General features: G+C 39.6%; 4 protein-coding genes across 4 annotated transcripts in view; all 4 read right to left on the bottom strand.

Moving 5' to 3' along the window:
- Nucleotides 1–1,762, bottom strand: part of LOC137976349 (cytochrome P450 1A1-like) — a 3,070-nt gene extending 1,308 nt beyond the window's left edge. The window contains exons 1-2 of the mRNA XM_068823691.1: nt 1,551–1,762; nt 1–757 (exon numbers count right to left, since the gene is read on the bottom strand). The exon at nt 1–757 is cut by the window's left edge and continues 1,308 nt beyond it. Of these exons, the coding sequence (XP_068679792.1) occupies nt 1–757; nt 1,551–1,695 (902 nt within the window). The 5' untranslated portion in view covers nt 1,696–1,762. The remainder of the gene's footprint in view (nt 758–1,550) is intronic.
- Nucleotides 1,763–6,388: 4,626 nt separating this feature from the next.
- On the bottom strand, nt 6,389–10,482 carry LOC138011542 (cytochrome P450 1A1-like). The gene is made up of 2 exons (XM_068858603.1): nt 10,320–10,482; nt 6,389–7,791 (listed from the first exon to the last, which is right to left on the bottom strand). The coding sequence occupies exons 1-2, from the start codon at nt 10,480–10,482 to the stop codon at nt 6,389–6,391; spliced, it is 1,566 nt and encodes a 521-aa protein (XP_068714704.1).
- Nucleotides 10,483–14,108: 3,626 nt separating this feature from the next.
- LOC138011533 (cytochrome P450 1A1-like) lies at nt 14,109–17,786 on the bottom strand. The gene is made up of 2 exons (XM_068858592.1): nt 17,624–17,786; nt 14,109–15,517 (listed from the first exon to the last, which is right to left on the bottom strand). The coding sequence occupies exons 1-2, from the start codon at nt 17,784–17,786 to the stop codon at nt 14,109–14,111; spliced, it is 1,572 nt and encodes a 523-aa protein (XP_068714693.1).
- A 7,323-nt stretch (nt 17,787–25,109) lies between these two features.
- The window catches only part of LOC138011528 (cytochrome P450 1A1-like), a 3,726-nt gene continuing 1,335 nt past the window's right edge, over nt 25,110–27,500 (bottom strand). Inside the window, exon 2 of the mRNA XM_068858580.1 lies at nt 25,110–26,518. Coding sequence (XP_068714681.1) covers nt 25,110–26,518 — 1,409 coding nt within the window. The remainder of the gene's footprint in view (nt 26,519–27,500) is intronic.

Genomic DNA, 27,500 nt, shown 5'->3' with positions numbered 1-27,500 from the left:
TCACTAAGCACTGGATTCACACTTACGGTGTCTTCTTCGGCTGAAGCTTTCTCAGTTTCTTTTTTCACGACTCTAAGGAAACTGTCTGCAATGTTACGAGCTCTACTGTCAACATAGGATTCCTTGTTCTTTTTGAACATCTGGGAAACGACCTCCAATAAAGAATCTATAGTGACAACAAGGTTTAAGACTTGCTTGTTGGGAAAATATTTCAGCAGTGGCAGGAAATCAACTAGGCTGCTGCCATTCACAGATTTTCCGAAGTTTTCTGTGAGCTCAAGTATTTTTCGTAGGCCCTCATCATCGTAAGATCGCTGGACTCCGAACAAAGCATGTATGATGACGTTTGCTGTGGCGCACTTGAAAGACATCAAAGCATCGACTGGACCATCCTTCTGTTGCTGTAAGTGCCGCACTAAGCGCTGGGATTCGAGCAGCAGTTTCTCTTCGAGGATATGGGTGTTCTTTACAAAATCTTTGATTCCGGCAACGCTGATCTTTCGGCAAATTCGCCATCGAGGCGAGTAGTCCGTGAGTACAAGGCTGTTACCGAGACGATTGGCCAATTCAAAGGTGTAGAGTTTTGGTCTCCCAGCAAAGGTAGTAGGATGTTTGATAATTGTTTCTTGGATGGCTTGCTCTCCGTTTATCACCACAACCAAACGATTCCCGAGCATCAAACTGAACACGTCCCCATACTCCTTTGCCATTCCCGTGAAGTCGAGATGTGGGTTATTTCCAATGCGAAAACTGGCACCTGTTTCGGAAAAAAGTTCAATTAATTAGAGTTAACGTTAAAAGTACTTAGTATAAAAGTTCGAGGATTAGAAAGTTAATTGGATTACCGGTATATTCAGGTTGGGTGGCGACCTACATCGGAGCCAGTAATGTGTTTAACTGAAGTGTATTTAAGACTATAGCTTGAAGGCAATTCAGTGAGGTACTATTGTGGAACGAAGCAGTCAACAATCTAAATAGATTCTTTATTTTTGTCTTACAGTCAGAAATTAGCATCTCACACGGTCGCAGATCATGAGTGTCTACCTATTACATTCCGGACTAGGAACTATTGTTACCCCGATTAAGAATTTGTTACGTTATGTTATCTTGGTTTTCTTCTCTTGTTTTATGAACATTAAGCTCATGTTACAACACTGAACGACTCGTAACTTCCTTCTGTTTATCATCAATCGTGGTACAGTGGAACAGAGATTGTGCTGAAAGGGTTCGATAAATAGCATGCGTGGTAAGAAGGTACTTGTTAGCGCACTTTGTTCTCGAATTCGCTGTGACGAGAGGCCAACGCTTGAAACGTCATCTTTCGAATTCAGTTTACCATATCAGCTCAGTTGATAAACTAAACTCAACTGGCCTTTATCTATTTGTACTCTGCCTGAGAGTTGCAACTGAAGACCCCAATCAAGCCTGCGCTGTCAGCGCAAAACATGGAACTGACCATTTCTATAACATAGTCGAAGACAATAGCTTTCTTTGTTGTTCACAAGCAATACTTCGCTAAAACAGATTTGGCAAAATGCACTCATAACTACCGATGACAGGCAAGCCCCAAGGTCCTGGAGGCAGCTTGGAGAAAGAATGTTGCCAGACTTCTCTTGCACAGAACAGCAATAAAACAAGCCAACAAAGAAACACACTTTTTCCAGGTAAAGAAAAATCTTCAAGGGAAAAATTCATGATCACCGTGTAATGACTACCCAAAGAAGCTAAATTTTTACTTTCATCCGCTAGAGAGCCGATTCGAGTTTCGTGGTAGATACGGAAAGTGAGGGTATTAGGGTCGAATATAATTTTTTTCTGCGGAAAAAACACTCGAAAGTGATTAAGTTTGAGTATCAAACGTGACGTCATGATGCCGGCCCACGAAGGCTAAACCCGAAAACAAATCATTCTTTCGGTGACAATTACCCACATGAAAAGCACTTCATATTGAAATTCAGGTGAAATATATGAAATAAAATGATATTTTTTCAAGATGAGTGAAAAAAAACTTCCTATGTTTTAAACTGGAATCCATTTCCATCCTTGAAGTAAATAAAAGAATAGGAAACAATTTACAGTCTCAGTGCGGTGATGTGGAGTATTTTTATTAACCACTTCACTCAGGGATTTTCATAAATAATTTGCAATTTTATGCTATTACGGAGATTTAGCTTTTTTTTTTAAACTGCAGCGTACTACCAATTACGAAAGCTACAGAAGCCAGGCCAAAACGCTGAAAACTACATTGCGCACTCTTTTCGAACAGTAAGTGTGCTGGCTCTTCATAACATCTCACACATTTTCCTCTACTTGCAAGGGGTGCGATAAGGCGCCTACTGTTAAGGGAGCTTATCAGTAGTAGAGAAGGCAGCTGAAATGTCCAAATATTTTGCAAGAGTTACATGTACCACACAGGCAGAACGTTGTCCCCTTCAACCTCGTCCCCAGGGCGCTTTTCCCTGGCTTTGGGTGGGGAGGGAAAAGCGCCCTGGGGACGAGGTTGTTTCCCCTTTAGCTTAAAGGCCGTGAGTTAGGGGAGTTAGTGTTGCCGATTCGGTGGGGGGTTCTGACCTCCTGCACGGTCGGCTACTAAAGTAAAAGTGAACAAACGACATTTTTAATTTTTTTGTTTCGTGGGAGTGGGGGAAGGGGAGGGGGAGGGGTGGGGGAGATGGGCTGGCAGGGTAGGGCAACTTAATTAAGAGACGTCTGTTCTTTCTACATTCTGCATTCTGCAAACAGGTCAAAAACCCCTTTCAGAGCCTCTTTAACAATAGCAAGCCAGAAGTTAATAAATATATTAGGTCATACACACAGATACACGCATGTTTTAAGAAGGCTTAACGCAATCTCCGACACACCCTTTGAAGTTGGTTTTCTTACTGAGTTTGAATAATTGCCCCCCTCCTCCCAAACAATGTTGCCAACAGTGAACAGTCATTTCCTTGTGTATTTCAACATTAATTGGGGGGAGGGGGGGACTTGTATGTTGAAGCTTTATTTGAAAATTTGACAGTTATTACGCTTAGTTTCTGACGTCTGAGAGCTTTTCAGGCCCACCCTGGCGTTATCGTCTCAGCTAGTTTTGCCAGTGATTGTAGATGAATAATCGCGAAAGACGTCTATGGTCTGCGTCACCGTGGTAGATCTTAAAGTCCTGAAAGTCCATATTGGCTAGGTAAGGACGTGGCTACATTTTCACCGTTTGAGCGCAGTGACTTGAAGTCTCTGATAAACGAGGCACACATCATGTGTAGAGACATGTAGAGAAGTGTAGAGTGCTCTTGCATGGTGTAGAGAAGACCGAAAGTATGCCTGTCTTGAGATTCTGTAATAACTGTAAAAATACGCTACAATAAGTAAAAGCCTACCATCCTGAGTTTAAAGAGTCCGTTTTTAGGCTTGATAACTGTGGACACGAGCTAAAACAAAGTGAAGTGGTGTTGTTGGAGCTTTGCATGCTAATTTGACTAATTGAGCTAAATCTGTGCAAATTTGCATTTTTGTTTTCCTTTGAAGAAAGTAGAACATTTTGATCAGAAAGATTTCCAATATCAGTCGTTTTGTCTTTCATTTACACTGCACTGGAACTGAGAGGCCGGGCCACTCAGTATATGGTAGCCATGCGCCAAATTGAATCACGGGATCCAATCGCGAGCGACTTAACACGGAACGGCGAACAACAGCTCAGCCAAGTGGCACAAGATGTCCTTATTTCAAGTAAGAGGCTTAACAGCTTGTTTCAAATAAACTACAGACACCTGGCTCGCCATGTTCAAAAGTTTGCTTTTGATAAACAAGCAGGCCGATGTGTAGTTCCGAATATCAAAAGTCCATACTTTTCAGAGGCCTCTAAAACTACTGGTACCGTGTTAATTGTTGCAAGTTAAAATTCGCTCTTATTGTTTCAGAGTCTCAGTTAAAGAGACGTGTCTAATTTTTTACTCGATATTTTTAATCTGTTAGACAGTGAGAACAATAATTTACCAAAAGAGGTGTTATGTGTTTTCGTTTCGAACACGTTACCGGTAGTATTTTCCGATTTGTTCATTTTGGTCTGACCTTATGAAAACAAAAAAATAATTAATAAAGCTGCTTTGTCACATCAACGCATGTAGTTTGCCGGCTGAAAGCACGACAATTGCAAACAATCCAAAGTAATTCACCCTGTGTGTACGCTCGAGACACGCAAAGGGCACGCTCTTATGCTAGGCTTCGAAATCAAGCAATTGCTTTATATTTCCACAAGGAAACATGAAAAGAACAGTATCTCTTCTTAAAAGCTAACTAAGGAATTCCGAATGCACCAAGATATTTATCAGTTAACGTGGCGTACAAAATACGAGAATCTGTTTTCTTTCCCGTTCCTCGTTTTGCGGTTTTGAGTTCAAGGTTAAAAAGGAAAAAGTGAAATGACGTCTACAAGCAAACCACTTGCCTCTGCGTTGACCATTTCCTCTTGGCCATTATCAAGTTAATCATTTTGTCTGTTTACAAGTTAAATTTAAGATACAAATTAAATGGTTCATTGGCTTACAATGCGTTATCATCAAAGCAACAAAAGAACGAAACAGTTTCTCCTGTCTACATGCGCAACAGTCTTCATCGCCTTGAATCTTCTTCCAGCGAACAGTTTTGGAACAAACCGTGCCAGACAATTTGTTAATGTAAGGGTGTCATTCTTGTTTTGTACACGCAATTGAAATATCAATCAGTCAACCACGGAAGGATGTTGTTGCAAAAGTAACTCACTTAACATTTATTGATCATGCTTTAAGCCCTTTATTACAGACCCCTAATTTGAAATATTTGAACTCTAAAATCTTAACACTTTTCAGCTCTTTAAACATGTTTTGAAGATATTTAGTTTACCACGGTTTCAAAGTGTTTTCTTTTTAAATAATGTATACTGATTTTTGTCGTCTACACATTTAGCACAAATCAAAACATGAATTGAAACTGACCTGAATCTCATGCAAAAGCCAGTCAACATTTTTCTGACTTATTTTCATTTTGTTAAACCCAGGTTAATTAAACATGTCTTGTTGGTGTGAATGGGGTAAGTCCAGTTGGATGACGTAGCGCACAGAAAGTGATTTGCATTTCAACGAAAAGTGAGTGTGTAGAGGTCATACAAAATGATTTCTGTGCAGCAATGACCAAAAAGACTCTTAGGCTTTTTTTTCAGGTGTGTTTTCCCGACAGATTGCCTCTATACTGAAGCTTATTTGCCGGAGAAGAAGTTCTAGGTTCATTGTGCATTTTGTGATCACACAAATGATGACAGAACAGATCCCATCGATGTAAAGAAAGCCGAGATAAATAGTGTCTCGAAGATTTAGAAGTATCTCGAATACGTCGTAGAAGACGACTTGTTACTCATTTGAGAGACCGCCAGGAATGTAAGGCGAAACTCTTTATTCTTCTCAGCTTTATTGAGCAGATCAAAATAAATGGGAACAATGTCAAAACACAAATACACGGAACAAAATGATTGATTTCAATATTGAGTTATAAATAAAAAACCAGCAAAACATTGATGATCCGTTGAGCAAAAGAGATAAAATTAGTAGTATCTATTTGTTTGCAACGTACTATAACGCACAATTTACTGCAGAATTGCATGACTGAAATACACCACTCAATGGAAAGAAAGACTTGACTGTTTAGTTTGCCTTTACGAGAACGTGCAATTGCCAATGAGTAAGGATGTCTTCTGCATAACAAAACTGATACCATCGGCAAACTTGCCGGCTAAATTATTAATTATCTTATGAATAGCCGTCTCATTCAGAAACTGAATTTAGCGGGAAACCATTGTTTAGTCCTGCTAAAAGGTGCAATTTCCAGGACAGAAAAAGTACCGTAAGACATATCTGTTGTCGGTCAGAACCGGTCTCTGGTTAAATCCGTTACGATCTGTAGCTGTAGGTTAAATTGAATACTCACTCTACGTAGTTAAATGCAGCTATATCAACCCTCCCCCCCCCACCCCCCCTTCGTCAAAAGGACTGACCTTTCCTCAAGGTCTGTCTTACGCATCTCAACACAGTCTTTTTAATGTTTCATAATTATCGGCCTATTGATTTCTATATTCGGTGAGCTATCCATTCAGTCTAACATTACAACAGAGTAAGGCAACCAAGAACTGAAACAATGCACTTGCCGGTACTCGAATTCGGACCCTCCAGATTATTAGTTTTCAATTCATCTGAGTGCCTTGAGTATCAACAATTGAGCCTAGGAAAAAGGGATTCGACCAGAGAACGGATTTTACCGGCAGCATATAAATTTTCCATGGTAACGACAACAGCTATTTTCTACGTAACTAAAATTTGAAACACGACAAGCTGGCTGTAACGGTATTGCGATGATCGCTGCAATGTCATTAATTCCGTAATTCTAAGCTTACATAGAACTTCTTCGGTGACAAAATGAGGCCGTATTCTCCCTGAAGATCAATTCCTTGATATTCGGTCGGCAAACCAACCTGTGTAAATCGAAAGCTATGAAGTAGCACGGCTAGGAAAACGCAAACTATTTTCTTTGCCAGAGCTTCACCAGGGCACTTGCGGCGTCCTCCCGAAAATGGAAGGAAGCCACCGAGCAGCTTGGGGTCGATGAGGTGACCTTGACTATCCAAGAAACGCCTGGGGTTAAAAACATGTGGATCTTTCCACGCTTGAGCGTCTTGGTGCACTGACCACAGGTTGACAAAGACCATGGTGTCTTTTGGGATTATGAAATCCCGTATCTTGGACGTGGTGGTTCGTGGTACTGCAAGGGGCACGATGCAGCTTACCCTCAGTAGCTCGTAGACTGCCGCTTGAAGAAGAGGAAGTGATGGTATGTCCCGCAGGGTTGGCAGGCGTTCTTTGCCAATAACGCGATCCAGTTCTTCTTGAAGATCGCGTTGAATGTTTGGGTATGTGATCAGGTAGGCCAGACTCCAATAGAGTTCGGTGGATGAGGTTTCAAATCCCGCACCAAACAGGTCGCCCAGCACGGAAACTATCTGGTCATCCATAAGCAGTGCAGTCATGCTTGGACTTTCTTTCTCATCTCGTAGGTTCTCGTCTTCGTTTTGGCTTTCCTTTTCGACGACATTGATAAAGCTATCCGCTATGTTACGGACTTGTCCGTCCTGATACGTTTCTTTGTTCTTTTCATACATCTGAAACACTTCTTGTAATACTACCTTCATTGTCAGTACGAGATTTTTGAGCGCCTTGTTTGGAAGGTACTTGAGCAGTGGTAGGAAATCAACGTGGCCATTGCCATGCACCGCTTTTAGGTGATTCTCTGCAAGGTGGAGAATTTTAAGGAGACCTTCATCATCGTATGAACGCTCCACTCCGAATAGCGCATTGAGAATGATGTTAGCTGTGGCACACTTCAGAGTTATCAGAGCATCAACGGCCTTTCCCTTCTGTTTCTTGAAGCAGTGAACCAAGCGCTTTGATTCATGCAACAGTTTCTCTTCTAAGGTGTCTTCGTTCTTGACAAAGTTGTGAATGGCACCGACACTGATCTTGCGCGTTAGATTCCATCGGGGCGAGTAGTCACCAAAGGAAAGACTACTTCCTTCAGGATTGGCCAAATTAAATGTGTGGAGCTTTGGCCTCCCAGCAAAGGCAATAGAACGCTTTATAATGGTTTCTCGGATGGCTTGTACTCCATTTATCGCCACAACCAAACGATTGCCAAGCATCAAGCTGAATACGTCGCCATATTCTTTTGCCATTTTGATGAAGTCAAGATGTGGGTTCTTTCCGATGCGAAAGCTTGCTCCTGTTTTGGATAAAGGAAAACTAATAATGAGATGATAGCGAGATTACAAAACAAATACAAAAAATTGTACAAATATAGTGCACAAAGAGGACGAATATTAGGTTAAAAGTCAGGTTATTAGGGATGTAGCATCACTCTTTAACTTCTACATAATTTATTTGCGGGCAATTGCTTTGTTTTGTCATCGTCCCAGAACTTTTGACTCTCATAAATCAAGAAGCTTAGTGAATTGAGAGAGAAATACGATTTCTAAGAATACTATATAGCTTCCGTGAATGAAGTTGACTGAACCTTTGTTTGCCAAAGAACATGTATTTATATAGTCAATTCGCAGTAAACATTTAATGAATATTTGCTTTTCAATTAACTACCGTTTGTCTCATGTCAATTAAATCAGAAGTGAGGAAATCGAAACACATTCAACTCAAATCATGTTTATCAATAGTTGCCGAAAGCAAAATCTGATCGGTACCGAAGGCAGTTGCGAGTATTTTAAACGATTAAAAGTCCTCTTCATTCTTCAGCTTGGCAAAGCACATCTTTAGCTTCGAGCATGCCTGACCCCTAATAAGCCACAAACTATCGACAAACTCAGTCTTATCCGTGTTTTTACTAATGCATAGCAACCTTTTCGCATAGCCAAGCACGATGCTTTCCGTTGTCTCTGAGGTTGGAAAAGAAAACCAAAAGAAGCGAGCGCCGTCTTCTGCCGGAGAGCCTATACAATTTTTTGACGGTATATGACGTCAGTGTTATTTGAATTTGTGAGGAACTGGGACTAAGCAAAAGGTTGATAAGCACGAAGAAATGTGAAGACAGGCGAAACAGATGTGGGAACAAAGTGAAATCAGGCGGCAATGTACATGTTATTATCATTAACAAGCGCTTCTACTGTCAAGGTTCGCATGGGAAAACTGTCCTCCTGATTGCGAGCTGGGTGGCTTCCGCCATTCTGATAGTACTTGGCTGGATCTTTTTTTTACGGATGGCTAGTACACTGAAACAGTTATATATATTTCCCTTAAAAAAGTTGTGCATTCATTCCATGATTGAATTCGACTCAAGTCAGCCTTCCGCCCTAACTTTTTTCTCTACTGCTATAAATAAAAACTTAATATCAAGACTTTTCGAGTAACGGAACAGAACTAACTGCAGAGGTCACTGTTTTTGCGGTAGAAATGAGCAATAGCGCTTAGCCCCTTCGTTAAACCGAAGAGGCCGATCAAGAGTACTTGCTGATCTAATAGACTCAAAGAGCTGATTAATCCCTGGTTAACTTGATGAATCAGCGAGCAATTGGTATTGAGCGTAAATGCTAGCCAAAGGATGAGAGTCATTTTCTTTCTCAAGGTTTTGTTTAGTTTAAAAACTTAAAGTTAAAGTGGTTTACGGCTGTTTGTTATCATGCAAGTGTTCGCACCACAAAGGCAGTGGAAATAAGATAAATCATAGTATATCATGATAATAAGACCGGGACGCTTAACACTTTCATAAATCTTGCGTCAGTGAACTCGAGGTTATTGTATCCATCAGAAGTAGTAAATTTGAAATGCTAAGATAAACAACTTTTGCGGTCACCATGGCAGATTCTCGGCCGAGAACACGCGATACGCCTCTCTGGTCTTAGGCCGGTGACATGCAAGAAATCACGGATGTGCAAATATTAAATAATCATACAGCTATTCTGCCCACCCTTATTAAATAAAAAGTCTTTCTATGTGACGAAATTATTAACTTTAGAAAAAGTGAAAAACAAATTATACATCTAGGACTGGCATCAATAATCATCATTTTTTCTTTTTACTATTGTTGTTCAAATTATGGTAAGAGTGTAAGTGCAGTAGTGTTATCTTGTAATTGTTATTTACTGATTTGTAATTAGTAGTCTATTTTGTTTTTGATATTGTAATTAATAGTGTGATTTGTATTTTAGTAATTCATAATCGTTGTATCTGTTTAGGTGTAACAAAATAATAAAAAGTTTTAAATTAAAAAAAAAAAAAAATCACGGATGTGCAAATATTAAATAATCATACAGCTATTCTGCCCACCCTTATTAAATAAAAAGTCTTTCTATGTGACGAAATTATTAACTTTAGAAAAGGTGAAAAACAAATTATGCATCTAAGACTGGCATCAGTAATGAACTTATTGAAGTTTTTTGTTTGTCAATTACAATCTTTTGGAAAATTTTGCTAACTTTATAAAACGTCAACGAGTTACACTTGGGTAAACCAAAAATATATATTTTTAGTTTAATTTACTCCACGAACTAGAGAAATATTGCTTATACTGCATAAACACACGCACAAATCTTCGAATTCAAGTTAACGCCATGCCTACTGCATTTCTCGACGCTTTGTATGGACTATTTGATTCAGTAAAGATTAATGAGTTTGGACCAGAAAGAGTAGAGATGAATCTATGGACCGTGTGAAGAAGGCTTTTACATTATTGAACGTTCATTAAGACCCTGCAGTGAATGATTTACAGTGACACAGCAACTGAACGCAAGAAAAACACCTCACCTATGACTGGTAACCCCCAAGGTCCCGGAGGCAGATGTGAGGCGGAATGCTCCCATATCTCTTTTCCAAAAAGTAAAACGCACATTAGACAGCAGAGGAATACAATTTGGCCAACAGATGGAAATTCTTCAATTCCAAACAGAAACTTCGCTACGAATGCCATTTTTACCCAATTTCCTTGTTACAGTGCACTCCTCTTCGAGTAGTGTCCAAGGTTCAACTGGGTAGTTTCTAGCGGGAAGAGAAAAGGTATGAAATTGTTTACACTTCATTGAGATCTGATCTGTTAATCGGCGACAATCACGCTATTCTGTCAATAAAGCGATACGTAGAACGTAGTTACTTATTAGTCAGCGTTTTCAACGAGGCATGCTTTGTCTCTGAATTGTTATGGGCCTAAAAGCGTGTATCTTGAAAAGCTTATAAGTTGATTTCATTTTAAGTTTAAGTTGCAATTGTATCGCTTAGAAACACTTTAATCGCAATTTTTAGTCTTATTAGCTGCATTGCTCAGTTACTTCAACGAGTGAGATAAATCCAGTCGACTGCTATTTAGGACCTCGTATTGAGATCTTCTTCATAACTTCACGCATATATAACCTCGTAAAATAAAACTGAAAATATATAGAAACCTGACCAAAAAAATTTGTAAGTTCACAGCTCACGACATGCATCCCGTACGATTAAACATTGTTTTTCGCTGGATTAATATCAACTTTCATTTCAGGAAATAATTTAGGCGATTTGCAAAAACTCGGAATCTAAACCCGTGAACAAAATCATCAAAATCTGTGTAAAAGTCTGCTCAGACAATTCCTGTTTTTTAAAAAATAGTTTTTGAGGTTGCTGTTATTTGCGACACACCGCATTAAAATTACAAGCCCATTTCCGGCCATCAGTACCCGCTAAAGAGATTATTTTAGGAGTGTCGGCGGATTTTTTATCCCTAGGGCCGAATACATTAATTAGATGATACCGGGGTCACCATAAAAAAGAGAGCATTCTCGTTTTTTAAGTATCATTTTAGGTGCCTACTTTTAGTAGTAAAAGCCATAGCTCACATCTGCTAAAATCAGCGATGGCAACTCCATGCGGAATTCGGCTGGCGCGCAGCTGGTTGTTAAATACCTGAAAAATTAGGAAAACATCAGGAGCAGGTTAAGCAGGTTAAGAAGAATTCTCTTAACTCGTAGGGGTTGATGATCAGTGACGGAGTATTCAATTTCCTTTTTGGGCAGGCTAAGAAACAAATCGGGCGAACGTTTTGTGAACGGGTTAGTGACGTTTTTTTAAACAGAGATTTGCGGGAATATCCTACCGCTGAGAAAACGTATCGCATTTTCATAGAACAATGCCGTTGACATATTTCATTGGTCTTTACATCGCAAAAAAAGTCTCATCTCAACCACTGCATTGCCAGCCGGGATCATATTTTGTCATAACAAACTGTAAACACGAATAAACACAAACACTCTAAAAAGAAATAAACATCGCCTTCACTTTGCAAAGTATCTTACTTTTTAGTGGAATATTAATTTTAACTCCGGAATGAGCTATTCCACAGCTGGTTGTCACAACAACAGGAGCTGATGAGCTTTTGATAACAACAGTTGTCACTACTCTCTCTTAATTCAGTTATTCATGGCTCTTTTTCCGATGATTAGCAGATTTTTTTTACTATGTATGTCCAGAACATATAGATGGCACGCTATTTCTCGCACACAACCACTTACAACTGTAACAATGATCAAGCGGCTTATGAAAGTTCGTCAGTCGCCTCCACAAAAAAAAAAAAAAGAGAAAATAACAAAAAACTCAGTGATTTACCTTTGAGAAGTTTGCGTCCGTGTCATCCTTCCTCATCGCTAGGAAAAAACGAAATTGCCAACCGAAATTTAGCGCGTTGTAAGGCGGGCAAATCCTGAAAATGATCTCAGAACAATTAACAAACATTGGACTAAGCTCTTGCATTGACACCGGTGAGACGGTAAAAATTTTTTTTTGTGACTGATGTCTTGCTCTTTCTCTTTCTGAGTTCGGCTTGTTATTAAGTGCGTATGAGAAATAAGATGTTGCATTCTGAAGCCCAGTTCCCTGACCCCAAGACACAGTACACTGGTTTCAAAGTCTATATAGTGAATTTTAATTGGCAATAAATGAAATTTGTCGACAGACGTCTACTTAAGGTTTGATCTAATTAAACAAACTATTGCAAGAATGTCATCTCTTTTCCTACTCTTTTCCTAAATGTGTGGTTTGCATATAGGACCATATACTGGCCTATTTGATTGAAAGGAGACATTAACATTATGACCCCTGTTTTTTACCAAACGAAAAAAATAAGTAGATTTGGTGGTCAAAGTAATTTAATTATATAAACCAAGTTTCAAACCAAAGATTCGCTTTTTCTAGGACTTTTGGCCTATGATAAGAATCCATTATAGATTTGTGAGCATTGATGAACGATTCAGTGCAGTTTACATCATACTTATTAGATTTAAATTGTTTAGCATTAACATTTATTTTTATTTCTTACCTACAGGCCTAAAGCCGCAAGAAATAACACGTAATCGTGCAATCTTAGGGCGATTTCCATTTGACACAACTGACCGGCCAGACCAGGCATTTGGAAGGACTAACTCTAAAACGTCTTCAAATTAACCCTCTGCGAGGATGATACACACTCCTCCGGAAGAAAACGAGGGATTATCATGCAAGTGTTCCTTCAAATTGTTGTATTTTCTATGCAAACTGACCGGTCTGGCTGGCCAGGTCTGACAAAAGGAAAGCGCCCTTAGGTTTTTCCTGTCCCTCCATAATTGTTACAAGTCTAATTCGTTTCAGTAACAGTCTTTATTAAAAATACATAAGCGCGTGAAAAGAAAACTGTAATCACCAGAAGAGGTATTAATGTCAATTTATTCATAAGGTGATGATTCAAGTGACCGATGAAATTTTCTCGATCGCCAAAAAGCGCTCCTCAGTACGGAGACCCGGCAGGAAACTTGTCTTTAAAATGTAACTTTGCACAGTACCAAGAGATAATGGGGTACTAAGTCTTTTGCGGTTATTTCGTGTCGTTTACTTTATACAATGTGGGCGAATGATCTTAAAATTGAATTTATACGAGCGGTTTCAGAGCAAAAATATAGAATGAAAGATTCGCATTTGTACTCTCACGTTGTCGTTAAAACCTCAAATTTCACGGCGTTGTTGTTATGCAGAGTGCAGCAAAAAAATACTTGCCGCACGTGCAGCACGATTTTTTCACCTCTTTGAACCACTCACACTGTTGTTTTGTTGCGTTTTCGTAGCCGTAGCCGTCGTCACTTCTTAAACTCGCTATTACAACATAGTAAGGGAACGAACTTGAACTGTACAATGCACTTGCACAATGTAGTCCGATCGAACACGGACCCTCCAGATCTTTAGTCCTGTGTCTTTACCTTTACAATACAACTCATTTCTTTTCATCATTTACTTTTCTATGTAATAAGTCAATTGAAATCCATGTATAATAATACCCAAAACTAACCCTAAGCTGACCCTACAATTTTTGTCTAGGGGTAATTTAGGCTCCAAAAAATGTTTCTTCAATTCATCTGAGTGCCTATTCAATCTATTCTAGGTAAAATGAGGATCAGCAATTAAATCTAGGTAAAAACGGATTCAACCTGAGAACGGATTTTATCAGCAACATATCCATGGTAATAAAAACAGCTATTTAAGCTTAAATTTGAAACACGACAAGCTGGTTGTAACGGTATTGCGATGATCGCTGCAATGTCATTAATTCCGTAATTCTAAGCTCACAAAGAACTTCTTCGGTGATAAAATGAGGCCGTATTCTCCCTGAAGATCAATTCCTTGATATTCGGTCGGCAAACCAACCTGTGTAAATCGAAAGCTATGAAGTAGCACCGCTAGGAAAACGCAAACTATTTTTTTTGCCAGAACTTCACCAGGGCACTTGCGGCGGCCTCCCGAAAATGGAAGGAAGTCACCGAGCAGCTTGGGGTCGATGAGGTGACCTTGACTATCCAAGAAACGCCTGGGGTTAAAAACATGTGGATCTTTCCACGCTTGAGCGTCGTGGTGCACTGACCACAGGTTGACGAAGACCATGGTGTCTTTTGAGATTATGAAATTCCGTATGCGTATCTCGGACGTGGTGGTTCGTGGTACTGCAAGGGGAACGATGCAGCTTACCCTCAGTAGCTCGTAGACTGCCGCTTGAAGAAGAGGAAGTGATGGTATGTCCTGCAGGGTTGGCAGGCGTTCTTTGCCAATAACGCGATCCAGTTCTTCTTGAAGATCGCGTTGAATGTTTGGATATGTGATCAGGTAGGCCAGACTCCAATAGAGTTCGGTGGATGAGGTTTCAAATCCCGCACCAAACAGGTCGCCCAGCACGGAAACTATCTGGTCATCCTTAAGCGGTGCAGTCATGCTTGGACTTTCTTTCTCATCTCTTAGGTTCTCGTCTTGGTTTTGGCTTTCCTTTTCGACGACATTGATAAAGCTATCCGCTATGTTACGGACTTGTCCGTCCTGATACGTTTCTTTGTTCTTTTCATACATCTGAAACACTTCTTGTAATACTACCTTCATTGTCAGTACGAGATTTTTGAGCGCCTTGTTTGGAAGGTACTTGAGCAGTGGTAGGAAATCAACGTGGCCATTGCCATGCACCGCTTTTCGGTGATTCTCTGCAAGGTGGAGAATTTTAAGGAGACCTTCATCATCGTATGAACGCTCCACTCCGAATAGCGCATTGAGAATGATGTTAGCTGTGGCACACTTCAGATTTATCAGAGCATCAACGGCCTTTCCCTTCTGCTTCTTCAAGCAGTGAACCAAGCGCTTTGATTCATGCAACAGTTTCTCTTCTAAGGTGTCTTCGTTCTTGACAAAGTTGTGAATGGCACCGACACTGATCTTGCGCGTTAGATTCCATCGGGGCGAGTAGTCACCAAAGGAAAGACTACTTCCTTCAGGATTGGCCAAATTAAATGTGTGGAGCTTTGGCCTCCCAGCAAAGGCAATAGAACGCTTTATAATGGTTTCTCGGATGGCTTGTTCTCCATTTATCACCACAACCAAACGATTGCCAAGCATCAAGCTGAATACGTCGCCATATTCTTTTGCCATTTTGGTGAAGTCAAGATGTGGGTTCTTTCCTATGCGAAAGCTTGCACCTGTTTTGGATAAAGGAAAACTAATAATGAGATGATAGCGAGATTAAAAAACAAATACAAAAAATTGTACAAATATAATGCACAAAGAGGACGAATATTAGGTTAAAAGTCAGGTTATTAGGGATGTAGCATCACTCTTCAACTTCTACATAATTTATTTGGGGGCAATTGCTTTGTTTTGTCATCTTCCCAGAAATTTTGACTCTCATAAATCAAGAAGCTTAGTGAATTGAGAGAGAAATACGATTTCTAAGAATACTATAGCTTGCGTGAAAGAAGTTGACTGAACCTTTGTTTGCCAAAGAACATGTATTTATAGAGTCAATTAGCAGTGAACATTTAATGAATATTTGCTTTTCAATTAACTACCGTTTGTCTCTTGTCAATTAAATCAGAAGTGAGGAAATCGAAACACATTTAACTCAAATCATGTTTATCAATAGTTGCCGAAAGCAAAATCTGATCGGCACCGAAGCGGCAGTTGCGAGTATTTTAAACGATTAAAAGTCCTCTTCATTCTTCAGCTTGGCAAAGCACATCTTTAGCTTCGAGCATGCCTGACCCTTAATAAGCCACAAACTATCAACAAACTCAGCTCTTATGCGAGTTTATACTAATGCACAGCAACCTTTTCGCATAGCCAAGCACGATGCTTTCCGTTGCCTCTGAGGTTGGAAAAGAAAACCAGAAGAAGCGAGCGCCGTCTTCCGCCGGAGCGCCTATACAAATTTTTCACGGTATATATTACGTCAGTGTTATTTGGATTTTTAAGGAACTGGGAATAAGCAAAAGGTTTACAAACACGAAGAAATGTGAAGACAGGCGAAACAGATGTGGGAACAAAGTGAAATCAGGCGGCAATGTCCATGTTATTATCATTAACAAGCGCTTCTACTGTCAAGGTTCGCATGGGAAAACTGTCCTCCTGATTGCGAGCTGGGTGGCTTCCGTCATTCTGATAGTACTTGGCTGGATCTTTTTTTTACGAATGGCTAGTTCACTGAAACAGTTATATATGTTTCCCTTAAAAAAGTTGTGCATTCATTCCATGATTGAATTCGACTCAAGTCAGCCTTCGGCCCTAACTTTTTTCTCTACTGCTATAAATAAAAACTTAATATCAAGACTTTTTGAGAAACGGAACAGAACTAACTGTAGAGGTCACTGTTTTTGCGGTAGAAATGAGCAATAGCGCGTAGCCCCTTCGTTAAACCGAAGAGACCGATCAAGAGTACTTGCTGATCTAATAGACTCAAGGAGCTGATTAATCCCTGGTTAACTTGATGTATCAGCGAGCAATTGGTATTGAGCATAAATGCTAGCCAAAGGATGAGAGTCATTTCCTTTCTCAAGGTTTTGTTTAGTTTAAAAACTTATCATGCAAGTGTTCGCACCACAAAGGCAGTGGAAATAAGATAAATCATAGTATGTCATGATCATAAGACCGGGACGCTTAACACTTTCATAAATCTTGCGTCAGTGAACTTGAGGTTATTGTATCCATCAGAAGTAGTGAATTTGAAATGCTAAGATAAACAACTTTTGCGGTCACCATGGCAGATGCTCGGTCGAGAACACGCGATACGCCTCTCTGGTCTTAGGCCGGTGACATGCAAGAGGTAATCACGGATGTGCAAATATTAAATAATCATACAGTTATTCTGCCCACCCTTATTAAATAAAAAGTCTTTCTATGTGACGAAATTATTAACTTTAGAAAAGGTGAAGTTTTTTGTTTGTCAATTACAATCTTTTGGAAAATTTTGCTAACTTTATAAAACGTCAACGAGTTACACTTAGGTAAACCAAAAAGATATATTTTTAGTTTAATTTACTCCACGAACTAGAGAAATATTGCTCATACTGCATAAGTAAACACACGCACAAATCTCCGAATTCAAGTTAACGCCATGCCTACTGCATTTCTCGACGCTTTGTATGGACGATTTGATCATTCAGTAAAGATTAATGAGCTTGGACCAGAAAGTGTAGAGATTAATCTTTGGACCGTGTGAAGAAGGCTTTTACATTACTGAACGTTCATTAAGACCCTGCAGTGAATGAATTACAGTGACACAGCAACTGAACGCAAGGAAAACACCTCACCTATGACTGGTAACCCCCAAGGTCCCGGAGGCAGATGTGAGGCTGAATGCTCCCATATCTCTTTTCCAAAAAGTAAAACGCACATTAGACAGCAGAGGAATACAATTTGGCCAACAGATGGAAATTCTTCAATTCCAAACAGAAACTTCGCTACGAATGCCATTTTTACCCAATTTCCTTGTTACAGTGCACTCCTCTTCGAGTAGTGTCCAAGGTTCAACTGGGTAGTTTTTAGCGGGAACAGACAAGGTATGAAATTGTTTACACTTCATTGAGATTTGATCTGTTAATCGGCGACAATCACGCTATTCTGTCAATAAAGCGATACGTAGAACGTAGTTAGTTATTACTCAGCGTTTTCAACGAGGCATGCTTTGTCTCTGAATTGTTATCAGCCTAAAAGCGTGTATCTTGAAAAGCTTATAAGTTGATTTCATTTTAAGTTTAAGTTGCAATTGTATCGCTTAGAAACACTTTAATCGCAAGTTTTAGTTTTATTAGCTGCATTGCTCAGTTACTTCAACGAGTGAGATAAATCCAGTCGACTGCTATTTAGGACCTCGTATTGAGCTCTTTTTCATAACTTCACGCAAATATAACCTAGTAACATAAACTGAAAATATATAGAAAACTGACCAAAAAAATTTGTAAGTTCACAGCTCACGACATGCATCCCGTACGATTAAACATTGTTTTTCGCTTGATTAATATCAACTTTCATTTCAGAAAATAATTTAGGCGATTTGCAAAAACTCGGAATGTAAACCTGTGAACAAAATCATCAAAATCTATGTAAAAGTCTGCTCAGACAATTACTGTTTTTTTAAAAATAGTTTTTGAGGTTGCTGTTATTTGGGACACGCCGCATTATAATTATAAGCTCATTTCCGGCCATCAGTACCCGCTAAAGAGATTATTTTAGGAGTGTCGCCGGATTTTTTATCCCTAGGGCCGAATACATTAATTGACCTTCTGAGCGTTAGCTTTCACGTGTAGTGCCACGTGACGTTTCATGTAAGCAAACCTCGAAAGTTCGGACATTCGAGAAGATCGGACATATAACACATGGTGAGATGGCGTGGCGAGCAGATATGAAATCTTAGTTTCTTTTTGCGTTGGACATGGAAATGATGCAACAAAGACACAAGTCACTTCGATGATTAGCATTTGATGTGCGACGCGGTAGTTTTACACTCTTACTTCCGTCTTCGACAGGATTTACGGTGGTGAGTCAGCTTTTGAACATCTTCGATCCCTAGGCGGACGGAAACGAAATGTATTCCTTACATTTGGTTATTACGAATACCTTCATGTATTTAAATTGTTATATATTTGTGCACTTCGAGGTCAGTAATAAAACCAAATAAATGTGATTTGAGTGTGTGTAAATCGAGCCTCCTCTGTCAGTGAGCCTTCAATTCGAAAACACTGAATCAGTCCATCTAACAACAGTAAGCAGTCCTGTTTGCTACAGTTCCAGGGTCAACATGTCCATGCAGATGCCTATTAAAGAAGGACTTCTACACAATGAATATCGCAGAACTTAAAAAATATTTGCAGGAGCGTGGAGTTTCAGTGAATGCGTTTAGAAGTCTTCGCTAATAGAAATCGCCGCTGCAGTTGAAGCATTGACGCTTTACTTTAATAAAGGTAATTGCCTCTAGCGCAAATAATGCTAATCTGGCAATGGATGCTATCAGTAGAAAGACAAAACCGACGATGCAGACAATTTATTTATCCCAATCAAAAGCTCAAGAACTGCACTTCTGCCCCAATCCATTTTCCATGCAATCAAGATCATGAACAATTTCATCTCCTCGGCGCCATTCGGCTTGCACGATATTTCAGTCTAACCATTTAACGTACCACTCCACTGAATCATGTACTGAATACAAGCAGGGACTCGCCGCTTACAAGTCCTTCGATGATTGTCGCTTATTTACTGATGGTTTAACACGTTGATTCTTTGCAAAGTGGAGTGTGTCCATGTATATGAGAGTGTAGCCAAAGTGAAGCCCTTCATGAAAAGGATTTGTTGACCGAGGAAGGAAAAACACCCTTCCAAAAGTTAAACTCACATACTCATGTACATCAGTGTTCCTTCACCCGAAGGCACTAATCTGCCAGATGAGGAGAGATATCTGAAAATTTTTACCACAAAAATGTGCCAATTACCTACTAGTAGTCCTGTTATCTTGCCTTTATTAGAAAAACTTCATTTCACTACAGAACTTGCAGACAGGTCAAGTTGACGAAACCGCTCAATCAAATGAAAGCAAGCTTGTGAGTGGTATTAATGAATTAAGAATAAACCACAAGAGTTTCTAAGACTGATGCAAACATTTCGACGGAAGAAGTTTCGGGAGTTGTTGGCTTTCAGTGATAAAGAAATTAACTAAAGTTCGTTGAGAGCACCAAGACAAAGCAATGGCAATGTGAGGACTGGGGGTCATAACCGTTTCAAAGAGCAAGAGAGTCTTCTCAAGAAAAATTGATAGTGCTGAAAATGTCACAAAGTTGGTACAGCGCATTCTCTCTTTTTGAATGTCCCCAGGCTAATACACTTTGTTTGCCCCCCATAATTTTTCATAAACTATTGTTTTCAAATGCTCTTGGGAATATGTAATGTCCCCAAGAGCATTTGAAAACAATAGTTTATGCAAAATTTGGGGGGCAAACAAAATGTCTCATAAGGCATTCGAAAATAGAGAATAGCATAAGCACAAACAACCCTACATAATGGTAAAATAAAGAATGGAACCCTAAAATGCCAGAGAATGGGACTATTTCATGAAGTCAGTGCTCCCAATGCATGCAAGCGGGTTGTGAGCCATACCCACCACAAACTGGATTTGATCTCAAAGGGCTTTTTGATTACGAAGTGGCTTTTTGGAAGGCGATTACAAAGTGGCTTTTTTACGAAGGGCTTTTTGATTACGAGCAATAATATTCTGACATGCCAGCGTTCTAAAGGTTGTCCAAACACTGCTGTAGAATATATAAGTGTTACTGGAAAAACAGAGATCGGTTTGTGGCAACACAAATGGTCATTGTTTTGCATTGAAAGCAACTTCAAAGTACTAATTTAAGTTCAGCTTGAAATGTTTATAAGTGGGCTAAAACGTTGTCAATTTGTTGTGTGGAAACAAGGAATCTTCTCTAATGAGTGTGCCAAACTAGAGAAGAGTCCTTCCCCTTCTCCTCTTTTATATAATAATAATAATAATAATAATAATAATAGTAATGATAATAATAATAATAATAATAATAATAATAGTAATAATAATAATAATAATAATAATAATAATAATAATGATAATAATAATAATAATAATAATAATAATAATAATAGAAGTTCAAAATAGTACTTGAAGTGAATATTTCATGCTTTCATGCTAACAAATGAGTACTGTAAAAATTGTGGGAAGCAACAGATGTATCACCCAATCATAATGAGTTTAAACTGTTCATGAATTACGACCGGTAATTTGACAATGTTTTTTCAAAATGGTTCGCCAAAAATCAGTAGATAATTTCTTTTAAGGGAAATCTCCCTAACAGTACTGTAGATATGTGTCATTCCAATTAACAGAAGGTCAATACTGTTCCATGTAATAAAAATAAAACCTCTTCAGTTTTCGTCAACTTCAATGAAGAAACTTTTTCAGTTTGTATTGGCTCAACGCTACATTGATCCCATGGTCAATGGTATGCACGATATATAATTATAGCTCAACAACAAAGGGTAGACTACTTACTATACAACTAGTAGTGTATTTACCGTCCTTTGAACACACAAACGAGTCACTGCGATGAGTCATGCCATTATCCGCGTGTTCCGTTTTCTGCCTCTCGATTGCTATACCTTCGGCCGGAAAATGCAAAAACTTGATCAGATCACCATTCAAGTTTCTTACCTATGACTTTGGGAATCGGGAATCGTTTTTACGTGTAACGGAAGCACGCCTTTTAGTCGAGCTCGAGAGCATTCTGCAACTCGCAATAAACGGTGGAAATGACAACTGTCTCTGATGCAGCTAATAAGTCACTTTTATTCGGTTTAATTACCGACCTTTAGGTGAAAATATATAGGACAATTTTCATACACAAAGGTAAATTCGTAAATAACATAAGGCGAGGAATGCATTTCGTTTCCGTCGGCCCAGCGATCGAAGATGGAACAAACAGTCTCACCCGCGTCACTCCTGTCGAAATACGAGTGTGAAACTATCGTGTCCTACACCAAATGCTAACCATGGAAGTGACTTGTGTCTTTGTTGCATCATTTCCATGTCCAACGCAAAAAGAAACTAACATTTCATATCTGCTCGCCACGCCATCTCACTATGTGTTATATGTCCGATCTTCTCGAATGTCCGAACTTTCGAGGTTTGTTTACATGAAGTCACGTGACACTACACGTTAAAGCTGGCGCTCAGGGGCCAGTTGCTGGAAGCCTGGTTAGCGCTAACCGTTGGTTAAGAGGTATCAAAACGTATAGATTTCCGTGGTGTTTAACGCTGGTTAGCGCTAACCATGCTTCCAGCAACCCGGGCCACAAGGTCAATTAGATGATACCGGGGTCACCATAAAAAAGAGAGCATTCTCGTTTTATAAGTATCATTTTAGGTGCCTACTTTTAGTAGTAAAAGCCATAGCTCACATCTGCTAAAATCAGCGATGGCAACTCCATGCGGAATTCGGCTGGCGCGCAGCTGGTTGTTAAATACCTGAAAAATTAGGAAAACATCAGGAGCAGGTTAAGAAGAATTCTCTTTACTAGTAGGGGTTGATGATCAGTGACGGAATATTCAATTTCCTTTTAGGCAGGCTAAGAAACAAATCGGGCGAACGGTTTGTGAACCGGTTAGTGACGTTTTTTTAAACAGAGATTTGCGGGAATATCCTACCGCTGAGAAAACGTATCGCTTTTTCATAGAACAATGCCGTTGATATACTTTATTGGTCTTTACATCGCAAAAAAAGTCTCATCTCAACCACTGTATTGCCAGCCGGGATCATATTTTGTCATAACAAACTGTAAACACGAATAAACACAAACACTCTAAAAAGAAATAAACATCGCCTTCACTTTGCAAAGTATCTTACTTTTTAGTGGAATATATATATTAATTTTAACTCCGGAATGAGCTTTTGATAACAACAGTTGTCACTACTCTCTCTTAATTCAGTTATTCAAGGCTCTTTTTCCGATGATTGGCAGATTTTTTTTACTATGTATGTCCAGAACATATAGATGGGACGCTATTTCTCGCACACAGCCACTTACAACTGTAACAATGATCAAGCGGCTTATGAAAGTTCGTCAGTCGCCTTCACAAAAAAAGGAGAAAATAACAAAAAACTCAGTGATTTACCTTTGAGAAGTTTGCGTCCGTGTCATCCTTCTTCATCGCTAGGAAAAAAGGAAATTGCCAACCGAAATTTAGCGCGTTGTAAGGCAAATCCTGAAAATGATCTCAGGACAATTAACAAACATTGACACCGGTGAGACGGTAAAAAGTTTTTTTGTGACTGATGTCTTGCTCTTTCTCTCTCTGAGTTCGACTTGTTATTAAGTGCGTATGAGAAATAAGATGTTGCATTCTGAAGCCCAGTTCCCTGACTCCAAGACACAGTACACTGGTTTCAAAGTCTATATAGTGGATTTTAATTGGCAATAAATGAAATTTGTCGACAGACGTCTACTTAAGGTTTCATCCAATTAAACAAACTATTGCAAGAATGTCATCTCTTTTCCTACTCTTTTCCTAAATGTGTGGTTTGCATATAGGACCATATTCTTGGATTTCACATGACGTCACGGCCGCCATGTTGGTGTCCCCAAACAATGAAATGGCGGCCATGTTGGTGTCGCAATCCGATCCTCCGGGAATTGAAAGCTATTATTATGCTAACGTCTTCTTTTGTTTTCGTTGAAAAACATGGCTGTTGATCACGTGAGTGAAAACCAACAATACTGGCCTATTTGATTGAAAGGAGACATTGACATTATGACCCCTGTTTTTCACCAAACGAAAAAAAATAAGTAGATTTGGTGATCAAAGTAATTTAATTATATAAACCTAGTTTCAAACCAAAGATTCGCTTTTTATAAGACATTTGGCCTATGATAAGAATCCATTCTAGATTTGTGAGCATTGATGATCGATTCAGTGCAGTTTACATCATACTTATTAGATTTAAATTGTTTAGCATTAACATTTATTTTTATTAAACCTACAGGCCTAAAGCCGCAAGAAGTAACACGTAATCGTGCAATCGCTTTCCATTTGACACAACTGACCGGCCAGACCAGGCATTTGGAAGGACTAACTCTAAAACGTCTTCAAATTAACCCTCTGCGAGGATGATACACACTCCTCCGGAAGAAAACGAGGGATTATCATGCAAGTGTTCCTTCAAATTGTTGCATTTTCTATGCAAACTGACCGGTCTGGCTGGCCAGGTCTGACAAAAGGAAAGCGCCCTTAGGTTTTTCCTGTCCCTCCATATTTGTTACAAGTCTAATTCGTTTCAGTAACAGTCTTTATTAAAAATACATAAGCGCGTGAAAAGAAAACTGTAATCACCAGAAGAGGTATTAATGTCAATTTATTCATAAGGTGATGATTCAAGTGACCGATGAAACTTTCTCGATCGCCAAAAAGCGCTCCTCAGTACGGAGACCCGGCAGGAAACGTGTCTTTAGAATGTAACTTTGCACAGTACCAAGAGATAATGGGGTACTAAGTCTTTTGCGGTTATTTCGTGTCGTTTACTTTATACAATGTGGGCGAATGATCTTAAAATTGAATTTATACGAGCGGTTTCAGAGCAAAAATATAGAATGAAAGATTCGCATTTGTACTCTCACGTTGTCGTTAAAACCTCAAATTTCACGGCGTTGTTGTTACGCAGAGTGCAGCAATAAAATACTTGCCGCACGTGCAGCACGATTCTTTCACCTCTTTCAACCACTCACACTGTTGTTTTGTTGCGTTTTCGTAGCCGTAGCCGTCGTCACTTCTTAAACTTGCTATTACAACATAGTAAGGGAACAAACTTGAACTGTACAATGCACTTGCACAATGTAGTCCGATCGAACACGGACCCTCCAGATCTTTAGTCCTGTGTCTTTACCTTTACACTACAACTCATTTTTTTTCATCATTTACTTTTCTATGTAATAAGTCAATTGAAATCCATGTATAACAATACCCAAAACTAACCCTAAGCTGACCCTACAATTTTTGTCTAGGGGTAATTTAGGCTCCAAAAAATGTTTCTTCAATTCATCTGAGTGCCTATTCAATCTATTGTAGGTAAAATGAGGATCAGCAATTAAATCTAGGTAAAAACGGATTCAACCTGAGAACGGATTTTATCAGCAACATATCCATGGTAATGAAAACAGCTATTTAAGCTTAAATTTGAAACACGACAAGCTGATTGTAACGGTATTGCGATGATTGCTGCAATGTCATTAATTCCGTAATTCTAAGCTCACAAAGAACTTCTTCGGTGATAAAATGAGGCCGTATTCTCCCTGAAGATCAATTCCTTGATATTCGGTCGGCAAACCAACCTGTGTAAATCGAAAGCTATGAAGTAGCACCGCTAGGAAAACGCAAACTATTTTCTTTGCCAGAGCTTCACCAGGGCACTTGCGGCGGCCTCCGGAAAATGGAAGGAAGCCACCGAGCAGCTTGGGGTCGATGAGGTGACCTTGACTATCCAAGAAACGCCTGGGATTAAAAACATGTGGGTCGTTCCACGCTTGAGCGTCTTGGTGCACTGACCACAGGTTGACGAAGACCATGGTGTCTTTTGGGATTATGAAATCCCGTATGCGTATCTCGGACGTGGTGGTTCGTGGTATTGCGAGGGGCAGGATGCAGCTTACCCTCAGTAACTCGTAGACTGCCGCTTGAAGAAGAGGAAGTGATGGTATGTCCTGCAGGGTCGGCAGGCGTTCTCTGCCAATAACGCGATCCAGTTCTTCTTGAAGATCGCGTTGAATGTTTGGATATGTGATCAGGTAGGCCAGACTCCAATAGAGTTCGGTGGATGAGGTTTCAAATCCCGCACCAAATAGGTCGCCCAGCACGGAAACTATCTGGTCATCCTTAAGCAGTGCAGTCATACTTGGACTTTCTTTCTCATCTTGTAGGTTCTCGTCTTTGTTTTGGCTTTCCTTTTCGACGACATTGATAAAGCTATCCGCTATGTTACGGACTTGTCCGTCCTGATAAGTTTCTTTGTTCTTTTCATACATCTGAAACACTTCTTGTAATACTACCTTCATTGTCAGTACGAGATTTTTGAGCGCCTTGTTTGGAAGGTACTTGAGCAGTGGTAGGAAATCCACGTGGCCACTGCCATGCACCGCTTTTCGGTGATTCTCTGCAAGGTGGAGAATTTTAAGGAGACCTTCATCATCGTATGAACGCTCCACTCCGAATAGCGCATTGAGAATGATGTTAGCTGTGGCACACTTCAGAGTTATCAGAGCATCAACGGCCTTTCCCTTCTTTTTCTTGAAGCAGTGAACCAAGCGCTTCGATTCATGCAACAATTTCTCTTCTAAGGTGTCTTCGTTCTTGACAAAGTTGTGAATGGCACCGACACTGATCTTGCGCGTTAGATTCCATCGGGGCGAGTAGTCACCAAAGGAAAGACTACTTCCTTCAGGATTGGCCAAATTAAATGTGTGGAGCTTTGGCCTCCCAGCAAAGGCAATAGAACGCTTTATAATGGTTTCTCGGATGGCTTGTACTCCATTTATCACCACAACCAAACGATTGCCAAGCATCAAGCTGAACACGTCGCCATATTCTTTTGCCATTTTAGTGAAGTCAAGATGTGGGTTCTTTCCGATGCGAAAGCTTGCACCTGTTTTGGATAAAAGAAAACTAATAATCAGATGATAGCGAGATTAAAAAAACAAACACAAAAAAATTGTACAAATGTAGGGCACAAAGAGGACGAATATTAGGTTAAAAGTTAGGTTATTAGGGATGTAGCATCACTCTTCAACTTCTACATAATTTATTTGGGGGCAATTGCTTTGTTTTGTCATCGTCCCAGAGCTTTTGACTCTCATAAATCAAGAAGCTTAGTGAATTGAGAGAGAAATACGATTTCTAAGAATACTGTAGATTGCGTGAATGAAGTTGACTAAACCTTTGTTTGCCAAAGAACACGTATTTGCAGAGTCAATTCGCGAATATTGCTTTTCAATTGACTACCGTTTGTCTCTTGTCAATTAAATCAGTAGTGAGTAAATCGAAACATTCAGTTCAAATCATGTTTATCAATAGTTGCCGAAAGCAAAATCTGATCACGGCGGCACTGAAGGCAGTTGCGAGTATTTTAAACGATTAAAAGTCCTCTTCATTCTTCAGCTTGGCAAAGCACATCTTAAGCTTCGAGCATGCCTGACCCTTAATAAGCCACTAACTATCGACAAACTCAGCTCTTATGCGAGTTTTTACTAACGGACAGGAACCTTTTCGCATAGCCAAGCCGCACGATGCTTTCCCTGCCTGTGGAAAAGAAAACCCGAAAAGGAGCGAGCGCCGTCTTCTCAGTGCCGGAAAGCCTATACAATTTTTTTTACGGTATATATTACGTCAGTGTTATTTGGATTTGTAAGGAACTCGGACTAAGCAAAAGGTTGACAAGGACGAAGAAATGTGAAGACGAGCGAAACAGATGTGGGAACAAAGTGAAATCCATGTTGTCATCATTGTTAACAAGCGCTTCTACTGTCAAGGTTCGCATGGGAAAACTGTCCTCCTGATTGCGAGCTACATGGCTTCCGCCACTCTGATCTTACTTGACTGGATCTGTTTTTTTACGGATGGCTAGTACA

The sequence above is a fragment of the Montipora foliosa genome, chromosome 1, assembly GCF_036669935.1.
Source record: "Montipora foliosa isolate CH-2021 chromosome 1, ASM3666993v2, whole genome shotgun sequence".
Taxonomy (NCBI): Eukaryota; Metazoa; Cnidaria; class Anthozoa; order Scleractinia; family Acroporidae; genus Montipora; species Montipora foliosa.
Note: the sequence above shows the minus strand (reverse complement) of the source record. Positions and strands in the feature narration are given on the sequence as shown.